The sequence below is a fragment of the Typha angustifolia genome, chromosome 13 (genome assembly GCF_048772165.1).
Source record: "Typha angustifolia cultivar Huaian chromosome 13, ASM4877216v1, whole genome shotgun sequence".
Lineage (NCBI taxonomy): Eukaryota > Viridiplantae > Streptophyta > Magnoliopsida > Poales > Typhaceae > Typha > Typha angustifolia.
The window spans coordinates 17,316,604-17,341,973 of NC_133251.1; the positions used below are offsets into that span (position 1 = coordinate 17,316,604).

Genomic DNA, 25,370 nt, shown 5'->3' on the forward strand with positions numbered 1-25,370 from the left:
AGTTTGAGAAGAACTGAACCTTGGAGTTAGGAGACGAGGGAGTATGTTATGGAGTAGATTGATAGTTATTTCAACGAGGAAACGTGGTGGAAACTGCTTGAGTATGAAGAGATGCAATCACAGGAACGAACACTTGCATTGATAGCAATGGGTTGCATGGCGGTTGATGAACGTGGTTGGTGTACATCTCTTTGGGACAGGATCAAGCTATTTAAGCATCATGGATGTGATGTGCCTGATCTATTTAATTTAAAAGGAAAGAAGTTAATTACACTCAGATCGTTCAAATGCACGTAGTCCAATCATATAAACCCTATTTATTTATTTATTTATTTTTCCATCATACTTTGACTATTTCAACAATCTAATATTTTTCACTCTTAGACGGTGCTAATAGAAATTGTCAAATGGTATCTTAATCTTACCCTCTAATATTTTTTCTTCTCTAAAATAAGAAAAAAAAAATCTAAAATAGATTTATCTAATAGACATATAGTACTTGTAAGTACAAAAGTCTAATTAATAACTAACAAAATGAACATTTTGGGTGATAATTATACGAGAGTTGTTATATAATAGCTTAAGCTTTTAGAATAATTTGTAAGCTAACATTATATTATAGAATGACAAAATTTGTTTATATACAATGTTAATTCATCAACTACTCTAAAAACTTAGCGAGTAATTATTTTTATAGCTTATATTCTAATATTTACTCTTAATTTTGAGTTGAGATATTTTGATGAACTTAAAAAAATGTACTTTATTTAAATAGACAAAGACTTTAATATTTTTAATAACATATATATATTTGGCAGGATTGAATTGTGTTAAAATATAAAATATAAAAGTTATTATTTTCTAACATAGTATTAGAGTTAGAGGTGGTGGGTTAAAATCTTGCATCGCTATCTTTATCTAAAAATTGATTAGTGAATAAACAAGAAGTAATGCAGTTACAAATATGCGTTCATGGGATTTTCTTTTCAACTTGACCTGAAAAGGTGAAAGGTTCACGACCGTGAAGAAAAAGGACACACGAGAACGTGAACATATTCCTCAAGATCTATCTTTAATTACTACTCGGTAGCAATTTGTCGCGAAACTCGTACAAGTGGGAATGGAGAGCATTCCCTTCACACGGCTTGAGAATTGAGATCCGAGATCAAAGTTACTGCTAAAAGAGCCAAAGAGAAAGCGTCCAATTCTGATGTTTGATTTAGCCTTAGAAAAAGTAGTTAGATAAAGTTATCCAACACTGTAGCTCTGCTTTATCCCAAGCCTTAGTTAATATATCCACTGGCGACGTTAATTGCACAAGGAACCAAAGCCGCATAGGAACAAGCTCATGTGAACCTTAACACTACTAGCGTGCTGATTCTCTCTACAAACAGGCTGTAGGAATTTCCCACAACCTTCGACGTTAATATATTTGCACGACAGCGGTGGAACTTGGTTGGTCATTTTCGTACTTTTCCCGTCCCTACCAAAAGTATTATTTTTTCCCTCTAATTCTAAATTCATTTAAACTAAAATCTAACACCAATTTAATTACCGATTCGATTGCTTCGCCCACAGTAATCGAAAGCAGTATCATGTCTACAAAGCCTGAAGTACTTAGTTAAAGTAATAACTGGAAAGAATCCTTTAACCGATTTGACAGAGAGATTGTAATCTCTCAAATATGGAATAAATTTGATGGTCCGAAACATTATAAAAGCGTGGTAACCCGAAGCTCCCTGACACATAGAACGATAGACGTACAAAAATTTGTCCTACGAGATGAAGTTAGCGTTAGCTCATCATGATTCCCTCCTTCGCCGCTGCCGCTACCGCAACCACCGTGTCCTTGTCATCTCCTTCCTCCTTGTGATTACCACCGCCGTTGCCGACGACAGTAGCGGCGGGCGGTGGGACCTTCTGCAACGTAGCATTGGGGTATCCGCCATGCACATGCAACTGGTCCACACTGATCATGTTATAATTTTCGACCGGACCGACTTCGGTCAGTCGAACCTCTCCCTCCCGGCGGGCAAGTGCCGCGACGACCCGGCCGACCTTGTCCTCACGACCGACTGCACGGCGCACTCCGTTGAGTACTCGGTTGCGGGCAACTCCTTCCGCCCGCTCACCATCCTCACGGACTCATGGTGCTCCTCCGGCATTGTCGCCCCTGACGGATCCCTGATCCAGACCGGCGGGTTCAACGACGGAGAGCGGGCCGTCCGCACTTTCCGCCCCTGCGGCGGCGAGTCCGATTGCGACTGGTCGGAGAACTCGAAAGGATTGGCGGTGCGGCGGTGGTATGCCACCAATCAAATCCTCCCCGACGGCCGCGCCATCATCGTCGGCGGACGCCGGGAATTCAATTACGAATTCTACCCCAAATCCAATCCGTCCGATCTCACCACGTTTCCTCTGGCGTTCCTGAAAAAGACGAGAGACTTGGAAGAGAACAACCTCTACCCTTTCGTCCACCTCAACATAGACGGCAACCTATTCATCTTCGCCAACAACCGCTCCATCTTACTAGACTACAATAAGAACCTAATCGTGAGGGAGTATCCGGCAATGCCCGGCGGGGCACCGAGGAACTACCCGAGCTCCGGCTCGTCGGTTTTGCTACCGTTGAAGCCATCGCCGACGGAAGCCGAAGTGCTCGTCTGCGGCGGCGCGCCGATAGGATCCTACACTCAAGCGAAGGTAAAGAATAACTTCCTTGAAGCATTGAGCACGTGCGGGAGGATCAAGATCACAGACGAGTCGCCGACCTGGGCGATGGAGACAATGCCGGTGCCGCGGGTGATGGGAGACATGATCCTGTTGCCGACCGGCGGCGACGTGCTAATTATAAACGGCGCGGCGGCCGGGACGGCCGGGTGGGAGTTCGGGAAAAATCCGGTTTTTACGCCGGTCGTTTACCGCCCCGACGGACCCACCGGGGAAAGATTCAAGCTTGAGACGGGAACAACGATTCCTCGGCTCTACCACTCGAGCGCGGTGCTGCTCCGGGACGGCCGGGTGCTCGTCGGGGGGAGCAACCCGCACATCTACTACAACTTCTCCAACGTCGAGTTCCCGACGGAGCTCAGCCTCGAGGCTTTCTCGCCGGAGTACTTATCCGCCGCAAACTCTGCGTCGCGCCCCGCGATCACCCCATCGGCGGCGGGTACGACCGAGTTGAATTATGGGAAGCAATTCACTCTGCAGTTTAACGTCGAGACGCTTGCTGATAGCGTATCGGTGACAATGGCGGCTCCAGCGTTTTCGACACATTCCTTCTCCATGAACCAGAGGTTACTAATTTTGGAAACCGGGAAGGCGGCGGCGGTCGCAGGCGGCGGATACGAGATATCCGCGGTCGCGCCAGCTTCTACTGTCTTAGCGCCGTCGGGATATTATATGGTTTTTATTGTTAACGGCGGGATTCCGAGTGAGGGCATCTGGGTCCATATACAATGAGTTTTCTTCTTTTCTTTAAAAAAGAAAACGGATGCTCTCTGGATAGTAATTAATACACAATCTTATATATTTATTTGCAAAAAGATAAATCTAAAACAACATTAGATATTTTATTCTCTTATTTCTTTCCTTATTTCGTTTCTTTTATCACGCATCCGTGAGTAGTGACATCATAATCAATGTATAGAAATCCAGATAGGAACGAAGGAATCTAAGCATGTGTTAGCTCTTGGCTTGTTCTTTGTTTCAGATAGACTCTCTGTCATGTCTCTGCTCTCTCGTCGTAGGTCTGCAGACTCTGCACTTGCTGCAGGCTAACTTCTTTCACTTTGGAAGTCTAAATGAACCGCTTTCGAACTTTTCTTTTTCCCCTGCATCTCAGCAATCATTAGTTGGCAAGAGATGATGTATTTCAATTAGGTGAAAGATCCATTCGTCCTCTTAAATGCATGCAATTGGGAAGGATTGCACCCACCGACATGATGTATTAAAACTTCAAAAGGACGCCATGCTCTGCAATTCATGTGGTAGCAATAGGGGATCGCATTGAAGTATCACTTGTCGTCTCATCTCCAATCTCTATCCTTAGTGGGGTCGAGTTTGTAAGTATTATAACAACATATTTAGATACAGTTCCAAGAAAATTACAAAATTAACTAGTAATTAGTACATCCCTCTCTTAAAATTATTTCTTCCAGGTCTGTTTGAAGAAGAGCAAGATTGGGGAATAAACACTCCTGTTCCACTTCTCTGATCCCTTGACAGCCAGACCTACGAAGATTTATTTAACAACATCACAAGCTTCTCTATATATAAATATGATTTAATGCTGCTTTAATTTACATCTTAATTATACGTGCGTACCATCATTTGCTGCTCATTGATCGGCGATCGAGGCTTCGGTGGTCTGGAATGGCTGCAACGGCAGCGGCAACGGCAATGGCAACGGCAATGGCAAGCTTTGTGGAGGATAGAGAAGTAGTCCGGCTGCAATTAATCAGAGACAGGACATCCTAAGTTTCTAATAGCTAGATCTGTAGGAAAACTTTAACCAATACCTTAGTGCGAGAAGTTGTTGAGACATGATACGTAGATTTTAAAGAGTCGTCGTCATCGTCGTCGTCATCAGTTATGAGAAGCATGAGCTTCCTTTCCATGTCCATGTAGAATTTATCATCCTCTACGTGAGTGTGAGTATCCATGCATGCCGTGCCCAAGAGAAAGGATCGATGCAGATGATTGATTTATAGTGTAGCTAAGATGGAAGACAGAGAAAGACTTATTAGAGGCTTGTCGACGTTATGCCTGGCATTGATCTCTTAATGGGATATTTAATGGTCTTAGTTATTGAATCCATTAAGAGATTAATGTGTTCTAATTTTACGTTACGGTCGATCGGCATAAATTATAGGGGAATTTAATGGCCTTAGTTAGTGGAACAAAAAGGTAACGGTCATATCTTTACCAGCTTTAAATGAGATTATAATGAGATTATAGTGGTAAATTGGTTTATTGGAGATGTAAATTTGTGTCACGTCATCAAAAGTAGCACCTGCCGACTTCAGTAACGATCTCCGTCTCCGCTTCGGCATTTTCGCCGACTTCTCTCTCTCTATATTAGGGATTTCGCGGTCGTTTCTGATGAATATGAAATCGAGGAAAACCGAGGGATTTAGTACTTCTTCTCCGTCCAGTTTCTTCCACTACTTGATGTGGAGGGGAAGGTGTAATCGCGACGGGTTAGGTTTCTTTTGCTACTTCATGTTATGATCTTGATCTGATGCCATGAGGATTGCTTCTTTGCTACATTGTTTGTTGTGATGACTAGTAGGAAGAATTACAGATTAGGATCTCTTGATTGGTATGAAGAGGTTTTGGATGTGGCCCATACATGCCGTGTTAGGGATTCTTTGTTTTCTTGGGTCCGTGAATTAATCCAATCAATCTAAGACCCTCTATTCTTTGCATCCTTCTTTATTCCTTCTTGGTAAGCGTTGTTTCACAATGTTAGGGTGACTGAGATTTCATCCCTTAACTTATTGGAGCTCTCAGTAGCAGGAATGAACACAGTAAGCTGCCTTTTTCTTGCTTCATTTCTGTTTACCAGTCAATTATATATCTTGTTAAAATCTCACTATACCGTTTGATTTGTAAGTACAAATCCTCTCTGTTCTGATTTACTCATTTGCACGATACGCACCAGATGTTAGACCTGTATATGGACTTTGGAATTCTCCCTGTGCAGCCACATACTGTACGTGTTAATCTCCTGAAAGATCTGCCTAAAACGGTGGATGAATGCATAGAGAAAATTATAATCAAAGAGAATTCTGTCAGCTTAGAATAGGGAAATATATATTCTTGATGGTTTTGTAAGACCCAAGCGCTCCTAGTTACTAAACTATGGAAAGAGAGAGGACACATAGTTGTGAAAATGTTCAGGTTTCATTCACTGCACTGACTTCAATTTTCTGAAAGTGTGCAGATTTGCTTTCCAGCATTGGGAAAGCTTTGACAGGGTTCTGGACTAAGCTAAATTGATTAGGTTAAGCTAGTGGCTCCAAAGACCATGTTGAGCTGCAAAAACTGGAACAGCAACCCAATGGATGATATTGAGCTTTATTAAATGTTTTGGTTTGCAAGGATACTATCTGCAGGGAGATGCAAGAATTTCAGGAAAAAAATTACTTACATGGAGAAAGAAAGTGAGAAACAATCCTCCAATATTTTTAGTGAAGAATTAACTTTCGCTAGGAAGTCTGCAACAATTATTTCAACCTTCAATGGTTTAGATTTCATTTCTTTAACTTCAGACTGTTGCTTACTATTTGGTTCGCCTGATAGAGGTCAATTTGGGTTGGGTGCTGCTACCATGATATTGACATCACAATGATTAAAATATATATAACACTGTCAGCAGTTCAGCAGTTTACACCAGTTCTACCATCACTAGGAATTAATGGTTTGACCAGCTTAACTGACAGGTCTTTGTTAATATATATATCTTCATTACTTCATTTTTAAGTACCTTACCATTTTGAATTTCTTTTTGTTTAACAGCAGCTACCTGCTGTTTGCCGGAAAGGCTTCCATACATTTTATATAAGATATTTGTTTACATTTCAAAGGAGTACTTAATATCCAAATACATTAGTTAGTTGCTAGATAGTTCTACTAGAAGGGTATCCAATGGATTTACAAAATATGCTGATTTTTTAGGAGAATCTTTTTGTGTCATCAACCTATAAAAGTAAGTTCCTTTCCATGTGGTATAGTTCTCCTTACCTGCGATTCTGAAATCAATATAGTGTTTAAATATCAGAGAAGCTTCAAAAGTATGTGAGGTCATGTTCACTTTAGATGATGGAATCAACTATATTTGCTTGAGAACTGTTTCAGTGAACAGAAGAAAAGACCGCCTCTTCCATTGGCAAAGGCATCTTCTTTGGTTTCACTTGTTCTTACACTCAACCCTTTACAGTGTAAAAGGAGTTCCGGTCATGGTCTGAGATGCCTATCTATCATTTTGTCATCCAATATTTTAGGGTCCTCTGGAAATCCAACTATATTTCTTGCTCTGTGAGCTATTGTCATCATTTTGCATTTGAATTATTCAAAGGAATCTCTGACAAGATGTTGTCAGCATCTTGTAAGTTACCACTCTGATTCCTTCCTCAAAATGGTGGTTGTTATCAGTCGCTCACCTTACCTTTGATGAAAGTGGATGCACTTTTTTCTATCTATATAGTTATTTAATTTTTGGTGGGGTTCATCAGACCTGCCTGCTCATTTGAGATGCATCAAAATGGAAATTCTAATGGTGAAGGTGTTAAGCAGTCCTCATTTAGGATAGACAATATTATACTACAATGTTTGTTAACTCCTTTACCTTTAGCTGCATCACTTCTAAAATCAACTCCGCAGATATTCTTGTTTTGATGAGTCTTCCCTAATTGATGTGTTCTCCACACTGCATTTCCCTCAAAAATCCATATTGTATAATTCCCTCAAGGAACATACTACTGCAATTGTACTTGTTCAGTTACTTTAATGATTGGTTGGCCAGATAAATTAAGTTGATTGTAGACAACTATCTGACTTCTAACAATATTATGGACATCTTTGATGCGTCGAAGAAAATCACAGTCTCGCTCCACTTGGTAATACTTCAGTCATGAAGGAGTACTTAATGTTAGATCACTATATCTTTACCTTGTCTATCTGAATCGCTTTTAAGATCATAATTTTTTGGTTACTGCATGAATTGATATATTCCTCTTGATTTCTTTAGACATCCTTATTTTGCATACTGTCTTTTTTTTTATTTGTTCTTAATGTTGAGAGAATGGAGTATGTTTTAATGCATTAAATGGATTTCAAAGTTTCCATCACTACTAGTTGGTCAACTGAAATAAAGATGTATCTAGAAGGCACTGATGAAAAGATCAAAGTATTTGAGCAAGTAGTTGTTGACTATAGAGTAAAGACAAGACTAAATTCATGTCAAATAAGCATGAGGTTGATATATGCAAATTGTCATCATCAAATAAAGGCATGAGAATATCATCAACTGAGAATAAAGTGTTAGAGATCTGATTACAATGTTTGTCATATACAATTGGAGAAAGTTTGATTCCATGAGAAGAGAGGTACTCTGAATGTTTTGGCGGGCCAGAAAAGATCTCCGCAAGCTAGATTGAGATTCTTGGCAAAGAAATCTGAAAAAGCATTTTTATGTTTGGCATATATTGTCATCATCATATTGATGGGCGTTCTCATATAATCATTAAAGAAATTCTGTAGATGTTGGAGTAATCAAATCTAAACGATTTAGGAGGAAGGGAATGGAAATCTTTAGTACATACTTTGTTGTTCGTTGACCAGTTTAGTTTTCAGCAATAGAATGAGAATACTATCTTTCAAACTTAGAAGTGGAGAACTTAAAATAAAATGTTAAGCTACTAATCAATCTTTTGGTCTCCTCTATAGTATATGACTAGTTTGTTTAAAGAACAGACAAGGCAAATCATATTAACTTTCCTGTCATTGAGTATATTGATGCTCAAGGCTAATTGGCTAATGTCTGTGAGAGGAATATAGTCATTGTATATACTAAATAGCTCACTACTAGGATTTACTAGTTAATTGTAGAAAGTTCTCATGTTCTTTGCAAGTGAATGGGCTGACAGTTTTGTTAGCATTTCTATCATGGTAGTTTGCATTATTACATTTGGATTGTTTCAGGATATCTTTTGCATCTCTAACTTTCGGCTATTTGAACACAACCTTTTCAAATACTCCTGTATTGAACCTGTCTCTTACTTCAAGGACTCTAAGCTACAGAGGAACCTACCTTTTGTTTTTCTTTTACCTATTAGTAATGAACACATTTATATGTGTTAACATCTCATGTGTCCGGGCTTGAGACAAGTGATAGTTATGGAGAATTTGGAAGGCATGGCCAACTCCTGCATATGTAGCTTGCTCCACACTCTTCCCTGCTCTCTTCATGGCCTTGCAGAACTCCAAGTTTCTATCTCGGAGTATATCCATCTCTGAGATGCAGACAAACACAGGAGGAAGTCTGAGATCCTCAAGCTTGGGGGAGGCTTTTGCCATAGGGTTGCACCATGGGTGGTCGCGGTTAGAGCCCGTGGGTAGCGCCATCCTCCAATAGCAATCTGATGTTGCTAGAGTAAGTGCCGATCTGGATGACTGTGCCAGGTATTTCTCAGATGAAGTTCGTGACTCAGCACCAAAGAAAGGCTGTATTAGAATAACTCCTCGCAGGCAGACTGGCTTGAGGACCTGAGGCTCGGTTGCTCCAAGTACAACTTGTGTGGCAACATTAAATGCTATTGTTGCACCTGCACTGTCACCGCCAAGAAACACTCGGGAGAAGTTTGAATGGTTTCGCCACCAGGCATGACCATCAGAGTTGCTGCAGCTTGCTTGCTGCCTCAACCATCTCAGTACCGTGAGGCCATCGTTGTATGCTGCGGGAAGGCGGTTCTCAGGAGCAAGACGATAGTTCACAGAAACAATGATGCACTTGGCTAGCAAGGCCAAGCGAATCAAGAACTTATGGTAACAGCTCCATGCAGCGGAGGCAACGCAGAAGCCCCCGCCATGGAAGTATATAAGCAGAGGAAGCTTTCCTTGAAGTTTTGGCATGTAGATCCGAGCCCAAACACCCGTCGAGTGGTCAATGACCTCATCCCTACATGCAATATCTGCATCCAGAGCCCATGCACATGGCACGTCTGGTATTGCAGGTAGGCGGTCGACATGGCCATCCTTGTAGAATCTGATGAGCCCTTCAATCTCTTCGACCACAGGTCCATGGCTCTTCCCTGCGTGGAAGTTGAGCCTTGAGTCACCTACATGAAGGGCACCCATCCTTGCTCTCCTCATACAAATGTCTCCAACACAAGTATTCAGGTGGTACTTATCTTAAGCTTTCAGCACAACACTTACAACAAGGTTTCCCTTCTTATATCATGAGGTTTTATTCCAAGGCATGGATGTTGAAGTGCAAAAGGTGGCTATCCTACAAGTCTTTGACAAGTGGGTGTGTATGATTCTTCCACATGTTGCGGCCAAGTCTACACTTAAGAAAAAAAAAGTTATGAAGGCCTAGTCATGTATCAATAGCAGCAAGTGGGGGTGGGTGGGAGTTAGGGGGGAGTGGTGCTTTTCCCAAATGACTGCGCCTTCTTAAGTCGAAATTCAGGCTCTCCAGCCTAACAAAGTGCAGGAATAGTGCTTCTTGCTTTGCTCATGTTAGTAGGCTAATTACCAAACTTGGCGTTGACGTCTCCCTAACTTTCTCTTAGCGAAGATTATGGAGACACACACATTAGGCAGTGTTCTCAACAATTGGATCAAGTGGCAGATTCCCGGAATGGGTGGGGGTTCCAATGAGCAGCTAAAGTTGGATCCATTAAGCAACTACAAAGTGTTGAAGACTTGAAATTCCTATTGGCTTAGTGTGTACATGCCCTGTTCTCCATTGCCTTTCAAGTTGGTGTGCTATTAGAAGAGTCCAGTTGTGACCAATACAAAGCAGTGTGTATGGCTTTGGTGTTGCAACGAGAAAAAGAGAAATCACATGCCTCTATTCTTGGATTGGCCATGTATATCTTCATTTTTTTTATCTCTCCGGTGGATAGGATATTGGTAGTTGGTGGCAATTGAAAATTCAACGATACAGTGGAGATTTCTGAGCTTTTTAGTATGCATTTCTCACATGCTGTTATCGTACAGTCTAAATACCCACCCTCATGATACACGAGTCCTGTTAAATCTGTAATTGTAGTTGCCATTAGTTCAAGTTTGCTTGTATTCCTTCTTATTCTTGTGTATATGACAATTATACTTCTATATTGTTGGAGCGAAGATATTTTTAGATATGTGATTTTCTGAATGCCAATTTCAAACAAATCCTTTTTAAACGTTGAAGGATAATATGCTTCTACAACTTGGATATTGTATTCCAAGTCATTGGCATGGATGTCTTATTAATGTAAATAAAAAGCATAAGCATGGTTCTTATGTAATTACATATCTAGAAGGATCTAGTTTGATTTCTCATTAAGCTAAGTAGTAGTAGAGAGGTCGAAGTTAAGCAAAAGGAGGAGAAAAGACAGAGAGAATCAGGGCAAAGTGCTAGAATCTAATTAGATCTTTACTACAGTTATGATATATATATATATATTCTCAAATGTGATAGAAATTTGATATGTTAGTACCATTGGACTAGGGCCTATATATAGTGAGTTTATATTTATCAAATTAAGTCTAAAGAACTGTATCAATAAGGACTCCCCCAGGCCAAACCCAACTATAAAGGAAAGAAAGAATTGGAAATCAATAATCTCTTTTCCAAAGAGTGAGAACCATCAAGAAGGTTAAAGGGCAAGACATCTTTGATTCTTTACTGATGGGGTTGGGTATGATGGCACAAAGGCAGGCAGGATTCCATCATCTCTTCCACTACATTGGCTAACATGCCCTCATTTTTTGTTTCTTTTTAGAAAGTGGATGAAGATTGCAACAAGCAAACTTAGCTTACCTAATAAGGCACTTGTAACTTTGTAAGTCCTTAAAAGCCAAATTATCATTAAGTACTACTTGACACTGCTCTTGTCGGAAGCATTAGTGGAGACTCTGATGGGTTCCAGGTTTAGATTGTGAAGGCAAACATCCTTCTATAGTTACAAAGGAATAATTGCAGGTTCCATTACATTTCATATAAGTTTTGTTAATCTGAAAGTGGCTTTATGTGATTGAGATGCACATGATTCCACTTAAGATGGAGAGGTCTTCTTTCTTCTGTTAATTCTTTTCTATTCTTTTAAAAAATTTCTTTTCGCCTTTTGTCAATACAAGTTTAATATATATATAAAAGAAAAAGTTTTAGTTGGTGTTACTTGTTTAAAACGATTTCTGATTAGTTGACACCATCTCTATCTCTTATCTCCATCTCCATCTCCATCTCTCCTTCTCCCTTTTGACAAATTGTAATGACTCAGAATTCAGTGTCAGAAATGAGAAGGAATAAAGATTAATGGCGACCCAGTGGTACATATTCTGTTACTTGGAAGCATGTTGAAGGAATCACGACCACTATTCTCATCTCTTCTCAAGTGATAACACGAATCTTGGCTTGAAAAGATTCTGTCTCTTCTTAGGCTCTCACGTATTCACGCCTATATATCGTGACAAACAACTGGAAGACAGGATACATGATGATTTTGACTTTAATCTCTCTCTCTCTCTCTCTATTGTGGGCATGTCTATTAAGCCCACTGCTCACCAATTTCCACCTCTCTCTGAAAATTGACTGATAAAACTTTCAACGCAGAGAGAAAAAAGAATTAGTATTTTGTCAACCATAAGGTTTCATATAGGAAGTAGGAAAAGAAAAGATCTTCTAGCAAGATTGTAATAATATGATCTTGTGTGATCTTTTCAGAATTCTCTGAAATCTCACAAGATTGCTTGGAATCTATTACATTCTATAATTGATTTGACGACGAGATGCTCTAATATCCTGACAGTTCTCTGAATAGCTCTGCTCTTTTTATTGTATTGATTCTGGAATGGTGATGAAAGATAAGATCTTGGGAGCAGACATTTTGTGCATCAATATCTTTGATCGACAGCCTTTTGTCTCATAGCGGATTTTGACGAGGTGTTATATATACTCCAAACAAAATTTTCATTACAAACACTACGAGTAAAGTGACATTTTTCTGCAAGAACAAAAAAGAAGAGATGAATCTACATATTAGTATAATTGACCAATCCCTCATGTGAGTCATGAGAATCTTGTGTTAGCCAAGTGTTACTATCCTTTAGTCAATTGTTTTCATCAAATGGACCAACACCATGCACCTATAGTGGCCGAGTGGAACCCTAGGAAATAGAGGAAAAAGTGGTCCTATCTCTCCACTTGTGTGGACTTAGTAGGTTCATCAGGGAATCCAAATTGTCTCTAATTAGAGAGTGCATGTAACTGGGATGTTGAAATAATGAATTTGAATGGCAGAAGCTCTGAATAAGACATGTCCAATTGGTAGAACACTCAGATGTATGGACTATGAACAAAAGCCAACTATCTGAGACTGAAATTTAGATGATACTTTTGACATTCTAAATGCCCACTTATTGCTGTCTCTAGGATATGAGGTCCTGGTATTCTTCTCTCTATTTTAACAAACCAGAAGGGCATAGAAACATAAAAACAGCAGTTTGCCTGGAGTCATAATAAATCAAAATTTGGCTTGCAGCTGCATTTCTTTATTAGTTCACATCCACAAACAAGTGAAACAGTAATGACAACCATAACATGTTATAGCAAAGATAACATAAACCTTGAGAAAAATGGATTATCAAGCTAGCAGCTGCAAAGGTTCTTGTCTAAATTTTGACATCCTAAACACAGTTTAACTTCTTTGTCAGCCTCATCATCAAGCTCTAAACTTGCAGGATACCATAGAAAGAGCAAGTCCCACATAAGGAATGTTCAATGAAGATCACAAGCTTGGCATCAGGAAATAAGCTAATACGTGATCTGCAACCCAGTGGTGAGAAACTGAGAATAGAATCAATATTTGGCTTAAAATCCTTGTAGAATTGTAAGAAGAGCTTATATCTTGTTTCTCTCCTTGCTTTCTTGCTCAAGCATGTAATTTTTCTTCATTTCTTCCAAGACACTGTCATTGGTACTGCCAAGGATAAAGGACAAAGTTAATATCTACACAGATGCCTTTCTTGATTATAACTGAGTAGTTGATTTATGCATAAACCAGCAGGAGTAGTTCATGTTTCCAGGTTAATCGAATGATAAATAATGATGGAAACACTAACATAATTATCAGCTTCATATAATAATATTCTCAGGTATAAAGAAACAATACCTAAGAAGACTTCCATCTTATTATGCAACTAAGTTTTGGGTCCTGGTCATGAAGTATATTTTTAATGATTTCATCCCCTGGTACTATTGGTTTGAACCTACAGAGCAAGCATATGTACCGAAAAGAGGGAAAAAAAATCAAATTAGAAGTTCCTATAGATTCTAGACAAATTGCGCAATTTACAGTTCCTCAATAAGTAGAATTCTTAGATTGTAAGGTCATTAACATCACGTCTGCTGGCACTTGTCCATGAGAGAATGTGTCTATAAATTTAAAGGAGACACCTAGCATACTATTCATTACATCTAAAATTCATATGCATTACACAATCATCTAAGATAAAGGCAAGTCCTGGTAAAACATTTTTTAGATATTCCTGTACTGAAATTTCTTTTGCTCCCCTGTAAGATATGAATTTGCATCATATGTATTACATCATTTCTAAGCAGTAAAACTTCTGTCATTTAAAGTCAATTTGGCTGAAAGAAGGGCGGCAAGCTAACACTCATAAATAATCACAATCATTAGAACTATCGTAGTTCGAAGTTGTGGTTTTGGCTTGGTTAAAAAATGAAACGTTTTGGTTGGGTTTGGTTCTAATTTTGTTGTGTCGGTTTTGGACCTCTTTTGATAAATAATCTGTTCTTTTTCTTCAATGCATTACAAGATCCAATAACTTTTAAGCAATGAGGCTGATATTGAGTTAGGAACAAGTTGGATTCAAGCCAAATTTATCTTTGAATTTAAAACATACTTTTAAAAAAATTGTTATGACAGTTGTTTCGGTTCGATACTAATTTCAGGGTGCAGTTTCTGATCGGACAGGACTGAAATGCAAAACATTTCAGTTTCAAATGAAACTTCAAACCATGAGAAATGTAACTTAAAAGTTAATTTTGGCCCAAAAGATGAGGACTTGATTGGTGTTTGATCAAAACTTGTCTAAAAAGCTGAAACCACAAAACTTAAGAGGTCTGGAAGAACTTGTATAAGGGAAGATCCGGACCAATGTAATATAGGATATCTCGCAGCAAAGTAAAACCATAAGACTATCTAGCATGTAGATAAAGTTCAGAATCCTCAGCATTGTTAGAGTAACTTGTTATTCACAGCACACAAATGAAGATGGCAGAGAATGCTGATAGCAGAATGACTAAGATGCATTATCCAGATTTAACTGAAGGGAAACATATGATGCTGGAAATGAACTTACTACTGGTGAAGGCATTCATTTAACTCCTTTGCTTGTTTACGACAACTCCATACTACAGATATAGTTCTTCCTGAAGCACATTCAGCATACTTTGCAGAGTAATAGTCACATTCTTTGAATGCCTTTTGCTTCATTTTGCTGCGTAAAGCTAGAAAAAGAACAAGAAAACTCAAATTGCTACTCTACCACAGAATTTAGTTTGATCTCAAGTAAAATAACAGATTCAACACTTATCATCTACTCCATTAACCTTACCAATATAAAATCTAAGCTATTATAGTGATTCACATAATAACGGAACACCACTCAAGCCAATGCTGCAGCTCTACAATAGAAGGCATGCCGAAAGCACCCACATCAGCACGATGTGAGTGCTTCTTGGTAGGCCGAAAAAGAACCATCTTGGCTAAAATTCCTCAAATTCGCCGACAAATCATCCCTAAATTCTTACCACATCTAACAAATGATCCCTAGTGCAAGAACCGAACAAGCACCATCAAGGGAGCATCTTGACATGGTTCAAGAGAAAAAGATTGTAGCTTTTTTACCTTCCTCCACCTTCTTCTTGACATGGTTTTCTCTGGCCTCTTCGATGTACCCCATTGCGAGAGAGAGAGAGAGAGAGAGAGAGAGAGAGAGAGAGAGAGGGGTACAGAAAACCCTATTATGGTATGATTAATGATCTCAATTTTGACGACGAGAGAAATGGATGAAACCAAAATTTACCCGATTCGATCATACGCTTGGTTAGGGTTCGAGTTCATAGAGTCAACATTTGATTTTCCTATTAATTAAATCTTAAGACAAATATAATAATTAGCCCATTAAATCTAATGATCCGGCCCAAGCCCAATAGAGAGGCCCATAAATTCAATCTTTCAAGAAAGCCCCACCTTAAAGCCCAAATCCGCTACTGGCCCTGCAGGAAATAATGAGGTTAAACAAGTAGAAATTTTTATATAATTGCCACTAAAAACTTATTAATTTAACATATTATGATTGAAATCGGACTTAGCACTTACGTAAATTATCTTAAATAGTTTAAAAGATATCCAAAACTTAAACCTGATATTATAGTACAAGATATATATATATATATATTTGTTAACTCAATAAAAAATAATTTACTACAAATATTTTGTTCAAAACTAACTCCGAAAAAATCGACAATTTCAATGATTAAAATGATAACTTAAAGAATAAAACAATACTTATGATATTTTGAAAGTCTTTAGTAGCTGTTTGCATTAAAAACCAAAAAGAAGAGTAAGTCTACGTGGGTCTCAATTCTATATTTCGAATCTTTGATGGTTAAAACGTAACCTCAAACTTTGTATTGCCCCTGGGCCAAGCCAAAGCCTAAGTAATTAATACGAATTAAACTTACCTTTTATCATCCGATTAGCTGCACGCTATTTTCAATTCGTGGCCTACATGAAAAGAAAATTCATTTGAATGCCATAATCATGCCAAAAGTTTCAACAAATTGATAGATAGTTTATTTGTACGTCGCCATCGTTTAAACTTAGTTTTTTTTTCCTTCTCAAGATGACACCTCCAGCAAACTTAGTCTTCCAATCTAATAATAACTCCGTAGAAAAATATGCGAACGATCGAGGTCACATCTGAGTGCCAGTGGTTTTGGCCACTTGACCAGTTACCAGTAGTTGCAAGAATGGCAGGAGGTTGGTCCTCTAATACTTTCTGAATCCAAGATATTTAGAGTACATCAAACTGAGAATGAAATGGTGCTCAAATATTATTATTTTGCTTTATTTCTGTGTGCTTGATTGCATATTGGAATATCCACTGCTTTGCTGAGAAGAAGCACTCAGCCATATGGAGAGCAATTCCTATTTCCTACTCAATCAATCCTTGGTTACTTAGTCTATCATATTCCAACAACATCCAACCCACTGGAAGACCCAATCATTCACGTCATCTCGTCAATAATTTGATACTCTGAACTCTCCAAAACAAAGCAGCCAAAACAAAGCAGTGGCCATTGGAGAGAGGAGAAGATGGGGAGGAAGCTAGACTTTCTATTAGGAAGGTCATCAAAGAAGAGCACCAAGATAAAGATTCTTCTCAACCTCACCGTCTCCCGCCTCGCCGTCCTCCGTAACCACCGGCAAGCCCGGTGCTCGCAGGCCCGAGGCGACGTCGCGCAGCTCCTTCAGCTCGGACAGCTCGACCGCGCCTTAGTTCGTGTCAGTGACTACTAAATAACCCTGGTGCACAAGGTTGGTTTATAATTCAGTCTTTCTAATGGTTGTGTTCATTGATGGATTGCATCAGGCAGAGCAAGTGATCAAGGAGCAGGACATGCTGGATTTGTTTGTGATGTTAGAGAACTACTGCAGTCTTCTAACTGAGAGGGTTGTCATTATGGAAAACCAAAAGTGGGTATCTGAGATTTAGTGATGTTCAAAGATTCTTCTTCTTTTTTCTCCCCCTCTATATGTTCTTCTTATAGAATCATTCATCTTGCTGGAATCGTACAGAGTGTGCCCGGAGGAGCTCCGAGAGGCGATCTCGAGCCTCGTATTTGCGGCGTCGAGATGCGGCGACCTGCCTGAGCTGCATGAAGCTCGGGCCGTCTTCGCGTCGAAGTTTGGGAAGGATTTCGTCGCCGCCGCCGTTGAATTGCGCAACGAGTGTGGGGTGAATCCAAACGTAGAGTCTGATTCCATCTTCTGAGAGTCTCCTATGTTTTTGCTTACTCTCATCATAGCTACTGATTCAGGTGTTTTGGATGCACTGCAGGTGATGCAGAAGCTGTCTAGTAGAGAGCCAAGCCTGGAAAGAAAGCAGAAGGTGACAAAGGAAATTGCTACTGAGAAAGGAATCAAATTGGAATGCGGTGAATCTTCCCCTGAGATTTTAGAGGTCAGTATGGTGATCAAACTATCTAACTTGTTACACAATTTTGCATGGATTCAAACTTTTACCAACATCCATGCAGAAGAACCAGCGCAAGGTAGAACAGAGCACATCACCAGATGTAAACGAGAAACTATCAAACTTGGGTTTGGATGAATACAAAGACGTGGCAACTGCAGCACAGGTGGCGTTTGAGTCGGCCGCTTACGCCGCAGCCGCAGCGAGGGTCGCCGTGGAGCTCTCGCGGTCGGAATCCCAAGGGAAGGGCTCAGGTGATCAGAGTCTAAGGAGAAGCAAAACTGAGGGATGGAAAACAGATCAAAGTGAGAGCTTTGAGAAGACCCACCATGTCCAAAATTATAAGCCAGAGGCAGAAGAAGGTATCTATGTGAAGGGCAAAGGCTTCCTTCGGAAAGCACTCACAGAGAAGTTTGGGACACAACTGCAGAGATCTCCATCTTCTTCAAGCTCGGATTCAACTGAGATGTCTCCAAAGGAAACAAACGCCGTTGCTGTCAAACAACATTTCTCTTACCTCCATCCACCCTACCAAAGAAGCAAAGATGACGGCAAAGTTCCAATCAATAGAGAGATTGGTACTGTTGGTTTGGGACCTGGAAGCCGAGATAACGCTGAAGCAAGAGCAGAGAGTGCTCACCTGGATTCCATGAACAAGTTGCACAAAGAGCACCTTAATGTAGCGAGAAAAGCAATGTCCATGAGAACCCGAAGAGGAGTTTAGCAGCAAATACGTACATAGATCTCTTAACCTTCCTAGTTATGCTAGATGATGCATATTACGCAACTGGCTCTGTTATAATGCCCGAGGAATAATGGATGTGATTAAGCATTAATATTTTGTAAGAAAAGAGATTGTAAATATTAATTCATAATGCGGGAATTTTATTCGTTATATCAAGCATTGGACGCGACCCCAACATTCTAGTCAGATACTAGACAGCATCCACCCCAATGTTTTTCTGTTTTTTTTTAAGAAAAGTCCGTAGACTGATTCATATCATTACTTCAATCAAACGATTGCATTTCGATACAAAAACAAGGAAAATATGATAAAAACCTTAAGAATGACTGTATATAGACTGAACTATAATAAACAAAAAGTATCAAGTATCAAGAACAAGTACTTAAACATAATAAGAAAAAGAAAATAGACCAATGCTCTAGAAACAAGTCTCCTACTTAGCCAACTGTATTACAAATATAATGGCATGAGTCTTGAAAGACTGAGCACTCAACAAAAGAGTAAACTCAAATAGAATTCCAGGCTCACTAGTGACATAATTCAACAATCATAATAAAATCACTTGATGATTTTATTTGAGCAACCTTTGAAACCAAGAACAACACCGAGAACAAAACAGCAAAAGAAAGAAAATAGCGAGAGGATGAGAGTGATAACTCTGCCAAATGTATTCACAAAATTGAGAAACTACTTTCTCAAAACACAGGACGATGGCGACAAAGCAAAAAAGCAAGGTGAGATGGGGGCGATTAGGCAAGGGCGAGCCTTGCCAACAGTGGCGAAAGAGAAGACCCTGCTAGGAGGGAGGGAAAGAGTCTCATCGCCAACCCTAGACTAGGGCATACGTAGAGAGAGAAAAGTCTCTATGCCAACCCTAGACTAGGGCAAGGGCAGAGAGAGGAAAGCCTTGCCGGTGGCGGCAAGGGAGAAAGATGGTTTCTGTGCCAGCATGCAACTGAAACAAAGTAAGAAAAATGGTGGGAAGGCAACCGATCATAGTTCCTTTTTTACTCTTCTTTCTCCTCTTTTTCTTATTAGGTACGCGTTATGCTTGAGGAAGAGAACGAGAAAAGGTATGGTCCGGATGGACAGTAATCGACATCTATCTAAGGATGACGTACTTGGGTAAAGTTTTGATCAAATATAACAGGTATTTGAACGCATAACATTTTATTCTAATACCATGTTAAGTAATCGAACTACTCTTAAAAATTTAAATTACTAGAGAAAGATAATTTTTATATTTTACAGTCTAAGAATTTGTAGCTCTCGCTTATGGACCAGACAAGAAGGGAGCAGAGAGCCAAGAGAGCCCTCAGCAGCACAAGAGTAAAGAATATTCAAAAGTAATCCAATTTCTGGAACACTTAACAAAATGCTAGAAGGTGCCACAGTAATAAGAAGACAGAATGCTGTATGGCATAAAATCAATCGACTTAAGATGAGTAAAAAGTGTAAAATGAGTTGCTACATTATGATGACAAATTTAGCCTTTATCGTTCAACATACATGAGTAGCTACATTATGATGACACCAAAAAGAGTAAAATGGAATAGCCTACTACATGATTTCTTGATTACTCACTACTGTCGGCAAACCTTTATGGAATTGGAGTTGCATCATGTATTATACAACCTTAGAATCCAAGAGAAGAGTCAGTCTCCACAGTAGGCTACTCCAGACTTGGTGCCACTTCAGTTGGATTGCCCTCAAACACATCAGAGTTGGATGCCTCTGGTTCTTCTAACAACTCTTGTGACCCGATCGATTCCTTAAATGAAGGAGTTTCTCTGAAATCTGTTGCTCCTTCATTATACGTAGAAACAGCAATACCACAAGCAATTAGCTGTCAAGAAATAGCCTCGATTAGTTGAACTATATCCAGTTAAAAGTGAACAGTATGGTATGATGCTGTATTACTTCTGATTCTTTCAGTAGAGATCTAACTCAAAACTTTGGAACTAAAGCAGGATACTTTCAAAAAATTCAGGACATAGTAAGAGCAGTAAAACTTGACAAAACTATACCCCTTAATGTTTCACCAGCTTTGAATAGTCAAAACTTAAACAATAAAAACTGTTGACCAAGAGCTTAACAGCAAAAGAAGAGAAACAAAGAAAACAACAATATGTTTATCATTCCATAACTGATACAAACTTCATAACAAAAACAACATTGGTATAGTAATATGATAAAGGGTTTTGTTAGGGTGAAAGGTGAATATTAGCTTCCTGAACCCATGTCAATGCACTGTAGTGCTGAAACCTTTGGTTGCAGATAAATATTTAGGGCCATACCACTCGAAACACTATCTTCTAAAGTTTTCTGCCCTACCATGTTGAAACAAATTAAAGACTCGAGGAAATTTGAATCCTATTCTTGGATCCATGTCAAAGCAATTTTTCACCCACGATCCTATATCAACGGTCCAACCTATCAATTTCTCCCTTAAGCAAATATATGCTACCGAGCTAACCTCAAACAAAGCTGCTATCACTTCACCTCAAATAAGTTCCAGCAATAGGAAAATTGAACCATTAATTGCGTTTCAAGAATCAGAAGTAGATTTCCGAGCTTACAAACCATATCCTTGTCTTTCCAACAGTAAATGACACATCCTTCTCTAGGAACAACACAATCTAATGTAATCCTCATTCGGTATTAAAATTTTCACCCTTATTTATATAGCAAATTGGAAAAATGAACAAGCCAAAAACTGCAGATTCTTAGCAGTCAACCCAGCTTAACCAAACAGAGAAAGAAACATGAAGTGGGCATAGAATTAAAAGAAACATCTTAGAACTACTAAAACCAAAGTAAGGAAATAATACCGAAAGTTATTTTTTTTTTAATAACGACGTCAGTGTTATCAAAATCATTCAAATGACCTCAAGAAAACAGAAGGATCCAATTTTGACAAACAACCACAAAAATTTCTTAACAGAGGAGATGGAATCTCACAGCAAAAACGATGCCGAAAGCCCACTGGTACTGGATGAAGAATCCGAAAGCGTTCCACTGGGGACCCTCCCAGAAGTCGCGCTCGTCCCCGGGGATCTCCGGCATCGGCGTCGTTGACATGAAGCTCATGTCACCTCCTCCTCCCTCGACTCCATCGACCGAAGAAGCGCCATACCCGAAAGCCGCCTCCTCCTCCTCGACCTCTTTGGTGGTGGTGACCGAACCCTTCTTCCCTCGGTTGTCGGGCCGGCGGCCGCGGGAAGAGAGGCCCTTCCTCGCCCGTGCGACGTGGGAGCTCCGCCGAGTGCTGCAAGGAGAAAGGAAGGCGAGGGAAGTCGAGGAAGGAGGGGTCCTGGGGAGGTGAGAACACGGGGCGGCGAGCGTACCGCTCCCGGGCAGGAGATTAGAGATAAGGAGAGACATGGGAGGAGGCGATCGTCCAACGCCACTCGAGTAGTTTTGCTCTAACGAAAGAGGTGGGATAAGGAGGATAAGGTTTTTCGCATATCACCACCTGCATTTCAAACTTATTGCAAAAAACCACCTTCTCTCATATTGACAGATAGACTTCCTACTTGCAAAAAAACACCTCCCTAGGTGTCAAAATATCATGGAATAATTCTGCAAATAAAAAAGGTAAAAAAAAATTCTAGCTTTTGACTCTGCAAATATACTTCATTTCGATGGAGTTTCATGTGTATCACTAAAAGAGTAGAAGTGCAAAGAAATTAAACGAAAGGTGCGAAGACCTCTCTCTTATCCATCTACTGGTCATAATAAAAAATTAATAGAACATAGAGATAAGGTCTTACAAGGGATTTGAGTATAGCCTCAACTAGAATTTCACTAGGACCCTTGAATATAAAGAGATAATATAAAGATCTCTCTGTAAGAGTTAGACTAAATTTAGAAACCACCAACAAGAAAATATAACAGCCTCCATGTTTAAACTAAAGAAGAAAGTGAAAGATTCCAATTTGGAAATGAAAGTATTCGTTGTGGGTACTGTTCAATATGCACTTCAAGTTAGTTCACCAGTCTAGGCTAATATTTCTTGAAAGGAAAAGAGTGTCAATATACTGTATAATCAGACTCGAAGCATCGATATATCTTCTCATTTCCTTCTGGACAGAGTGATCTGCAAAAATGTAGAAATTTTAAATGTTTAGTAGATAAAGAAGTCTCCAACTGGTGTAAATTAGGTGTAAGACAATTTATTCAATTGTTTAAAGCAAAATATAAAGTGCATTCTGTGTAAAGATTCTGGAGAGGTCAGAGCTATTCCCGACGAAAATATTCTCTGTGCTAAGACAAATTTTCATAATAGTAATGTCCTCTACTCTAGATAGAGTGAAATGCATTTACTTTCAGAAATCATAACCATTGAGATATATTATTCTTATTTTCTATCAGGAAAATCACGCTGTGGAGATAAATGATCCTAGCTACCAAAAGATAAAACAGAAACTACATCTTAAATCACATGGAGCATACTGGAATTATTGCAAATTCTGAGAAAGAGAATTTGCTCGTTAATGGGTGCGGTGCTTCAGCATCTGAAAAAAATAATTACCATATAAGATGCAAAATCAACAGAGGATTGGGTATGAGGAATCTCATTTGAGTTATTGAAGCTGTTATGCAAGCATCCAAATCTGACACTGTTAAAATGATTGAAAACGAGTTACAATTTTTGTAAGGGAAAGTTACCAGTTTCGTTCAATCTTGATAGCAATTGCTCCCAAGTCGGAAGAGTGTACATCCCAGCACCAATTGCTTTCCTCGTTGCCCAACTGTGGAATGGTGCACAAACTTGGCCATAAGCAGCTAAGGCGGCTTCTTTTAACGAGCACTCACTGAAAGAGAGAACGTGATAAAGAAATAATGTTAACTCCATATTCTACTAGAAAACATTTGAAGATATTAAGATTACATTTGGAATAAGACTAAATCAAGATTTATAGTACAAAATATGACGCTAATGGAGAAAACACTGAAGTTAAAACTAAAAGAAAAAAAAAAAGAAACTTTACTATTTGCAACATATTAAAATGCAAATGAATTGATAAATAATAGAAAAATAAATGGTGCTACAGTTGAAGAACATACTTAGCTGTTAGGAATTGCTCAAATAAAGCTCTGATGAGATCAAGGCCTAGCCTGACCCTACATAGATTTTGTGAATGGCTTTCCGGCTTCCTGGCAGTATCATGCTTGACATCATCGTCAAGGATGTTACTTAATGTATCATATGTCTTTGATGCTTCAAGAAGATTGTTTACCTGACAAGATTTGCAATAACAAAAAAAAGAAAAGCAGCTCAAATATCAGATCCAAAGTCTCACATTACTAAGAACAGTGAATAGAAGAACAGAGGACAGAATGACTAAGTTCTCGATGCAAGTGAATTGCCATAAGAAATAGTTTAAGAAAACTCTCACATCGTGTGCTACTAAGGCATTAAAACAGAAGTTGTATGTCTAGTATGATTTATATTAACAAATAACTAAAAGTCATACTCCAACATTGATCAATTGGAGGACTTTTGAATAGCATACTATCCAAACATATTGATGAAACATAGTCCAAGTTCATAAGAAAGAAAGCTCTAGCCAAATATTCAGTTCGTAGGCTTAAATATAGGAAACTCTGAATCAACAACGTTTCTATATACTAGGTGAATTGTTCACAAAGATCTAACTCTTACACATCGAACACAAAAAGGAACATGCATACATTTTCATATTTAATGGTTATGATTCTACTTGCTTCATTCTTAATTTTATTTAGACTAATCCTCTTCGTCTAAGTTTTTAAAGATAAATTGCAACTTGCTAAAAAGCATTTGTTTCGATGCCAAATTACGTAACGGCAAGGGTTGATACAAAAAAATCCCATCTTTTGTTCCTTTCTCACTCCCCTTCACATCCTCTGTAACCGCAACCCATCGAGCTACTTAATTTCCATTATTGCAAGGAAAAGATACGAGATAGAGGAGGGGGACGAACCTTGGAGACATACTCCATCTCAGCAAACTTAAAGGCGAAGCCAATACACCCAAATAGGACGGGGATCAGGGCGCACGCATCAGAGAAGGGGGCGAGGCGGAGGTCGGTGGAGCAATCCTGGAACGACCTCGCGAGCTCCTCGAATGCCTCCGCCACCGCTGCGAGCGGAGAACCTGACTCGCCCGCGGTGAACGAGTCGCCTCCCATGGTGGATCGACTGCGGCTCGAACTACGGAGAACCCATTGAAGAGTAGGAATCCCTGCTCGCTTCTTTAGGAGAGGCGAAAGGACAGGAAGGGAAGGAAAAGAGAAGAAGAGATTGGTTTGGTATCTTGGAGAAGAAGTAGAATAGACGGTGTGGAGATTCCTACGGGGACGGATGGCCGGAGAAGCGGCTCGGAGTGGCTGATGGACCTGCATTTGGAATTCGCATGCGAACTCCGGTGAATCGGTGATTTCCACCGCCTTCTTTTACGAATACGGATTCTTTTGCATATCACCACCTAACATTTGGATTTATTGCGAAATCCTCCTCTTTCTAATAAATTTGTAAAAATCTACCTCAAAAGTCATTTTCTTTTTATTTCGAAAGCGTACTTTTTTATAATTTATTTTTATTGTTGTTCCATTATCCGGATATTTATCATTCCATCATG

General features: G+C 39.4%; 6 protein-coding genes across 6 annotated transcripts; 2 read left to right on the forward strand and 4 right to left on the reverse strand.

Annotated features, from left to right (window-relative positions):
• The first annotated feature begins 1,729 nt into the window (after positions 1-1,729).
• On the forward strand, positions 1,730-3,658 carry LOC140774325 (aldehyde oxidase GLOX-like). Its single transcript, XM_073117281.1, has one exon. It carries the CDS (start codon positions 1,783-1,785, stop codon positions 3,460-3,462), a length of 1,680 nt encoding a protein of 559 aa, XP_072973382.1. The 5' UTR covers positions 1,730-1,782; the 3' UTR covers positions 3,463-3,658.
• A 4,830-nt stretch (positions 3,659-8,488) lies between these two features.
• On the reverse strand, positions 8,489-10,075 carry LOC140772826 (probable carboxylesterase 17). The gene has a single exon (XM_073115029.1). The coding sequence runs from the start codon at positions 9,874-9,876 to the stop codon at positions 8,830-8,832; it is 1,047 nt and encodes a 348-aa protein (XP_072971130.1). The 5' UTR covers positions 9,877-10,075; the 3' UTR covers positions 8,489-8,829.
• Positions 10,076-13,234: 3,159 nt separating this feature from the next.
• LOC140774133 (uncharacterized) lies at positions 13,235-15,812 on the reverse strand. Its single transcript, XM_073116998.1, has 3 exons — positions 15,648-15,812; positions 15,100-15,247; positions 13,235-13,694 (listed from the first exon to the last, which is right to left on the reverse strand). Exons 1-3 carry the CDS (start codon positions 15,700-15,702, stop codon positions 13,616-13,618), a joined length of 282 nt encoding a protein of 93 aa, XP_072973099.1. The 5' UTR covers positions 15,703-15,812; the 3' UTR covers positions 13,235-13,615.
• An 884-nt stretch (positions 15,813-16,696) lies between these two features.
• On the forward strand, positions 16,697-18,901 carry LOC140773931 (uncharacterized). Its single transcript, XM_073116723.1, has 5 exons — positions 16,697-17,309; positions 17,398-17,501; positions 17,604-17,775; positions 17,866-17,988; positions 18,065-18,901. Exons 1-5 carry the CDS (start codon positions 17,121-17,123, stop codon positions 18,722-18,724), a joined length of 1,248 nt encoding a protein of 415 aa, XP_072972824.1. The 5' UTR covers positions 16,697-17,120; the 3' UTR covers positions 18,725-18,901.
• Positions 18,902-20,187: 1,286 nt separating this feature from the next.
• LOC140773934 (uncharacterized) lies at positions 20,188-22,192 on the reverse strand. The gene is made up of 2 exons (XM_073116725.1): positions 21,707-22,192; positions 20,188-20,591 (listed from the first exon to the last, which is right to left on the reverse strand). The coding sequence occupies exons 1-2, from the start codon at positions 22,127-22,129 to the stop codon at positions 20,418-20,420; spliced, it is 597 nt and encodes a 198-aa protein (XP_072972826.1). The 5' UTR covers positions 22,130-22,192; the 3' UTR covers positions 20,188-20,417.
• Positions 22,193-22,321: 129 nt separating this feature from the next.
• LOC140773932 (ACD11 homolog protein-like) lies at positions 22,322-25,123 on the reverse strand. Its single transcript, XM_073116724.1, has 4 exons — positions 24,715-25,123; positions 23,816-23,988; positions 23,417-23,562; positions 22,322-22,844 (listed from the first exon to the last, which is right to left on the reverse strand). The coding sequence occupies exons 1-4, from the start codon at positions 24,919-24,921 to the stop codon at positions 22,738-22,740; spliced, it is 633 nt and encodes a 210-aa protein (XP_072972825.1). The 5' UTR covers positions 24,922-25,123; the 3' UTR covers positions 22,322-22,737.
• Positions 25,124-25,370: the final 247 nt, after the last annotated feature.

Excerpts from the sequence above, each read along its gene's own strand:
- LOC140774325 (XM_073117281.1), top strand. The coding sequence starts at position 1,783 with ATGAAGTTAGCGTTAGCTCATCATGATTCCCTCCTTCGCCGCTGCCGC.
- LOC140772826 (XM_073115029.1), bottom strand. The coding sequence starts at position 9,876 with ATGAGGAGAGCAAGGATGGGTGCCCTTCATGTAGGTGACTCAAGGCTC.
- LOC140774133 (XM_073116998.1), bottom strand. The coding sequence starts at position 15,702 with ATGGGGTACATCGAAGAGGCCAGAGAAAACCATGTCAAGAAGAAGGTG. Across the intron at positions 15,248-15,647 it reads CAAGAAGAAGGTGGAGGAAG|CTTTACGCAGCAAAATGAAG; the intron begins GTAAAAAAGCTA and ends TTCTTTTTCTAG. Across the intron at positions 13,695-15,099 it reads AATGAATGCCTTCACCAGTA|TACCAATGACAGTGTCTTGG; the intron begins GTAAGTTCATTT and ends TATCCTTGGCAG.
- LOC140773931 (XM_073116723.1), top strand. The coding sequence starts at position 17,121 with ATGGGGAGGAAGCTAGACTTTCTATTAGGAAGGTCATCAAAGAAGAGC. Across the intron at positions 17,310-17,397 it reads TCGACCGCGCCTTAGTTCGT|GCAGAGCAAGTGATCAAGGA; the intron begins GTCAGTGACTAC and ends GGATTGCATCAG. Across the intron at positions 17,502-17,603 it reads GTCATTATGGAAAACCAAAA|AGTGTGCCCGGAGGAGCTCC; the intron begins GTGGGTATCTGA and ends GGAATCGTACAG.
- LOC140773934 (XM_073116725.1), bottom strand. The coding sequence starts at position 22,129 with ATGTCTCTCCTTATCTCTAATCTCCTGCCCGGGAGCGGTACGCTCGCC. Across the intron at positions 20,592-21,706 it reads CTTTCGGCATCGTTTTTGCT|CTAATTGCTTGTGGTATTGC; the intron begins GTGAGATTCCAT and ends ATTTCTTGACAG.
- LOC140773932 (XM_073116724.1), bottom strand. The coding sequence starts at position 24,921 with ATGGGAGGCGACTCGTTCACCGCGGGCGAGTCAGGTTCTCCGCTCGCA. Across the intron at positions 23,989-24,714 it reads AGATGGAGTATGTCTCCAAG|GTAAACAATCTTCTTGAAGC; the intron begins GTTCGTCCCCCT and ends AAATCTTGTCAG. Across the intron at positions 22,845-23,416 it reads ATCAAGATTGAACGAAACTG|ATCACTCTGTCCAGAAGGAA; the intron begins GTAACTTTCCCT and ends ACATTTTTGCAG.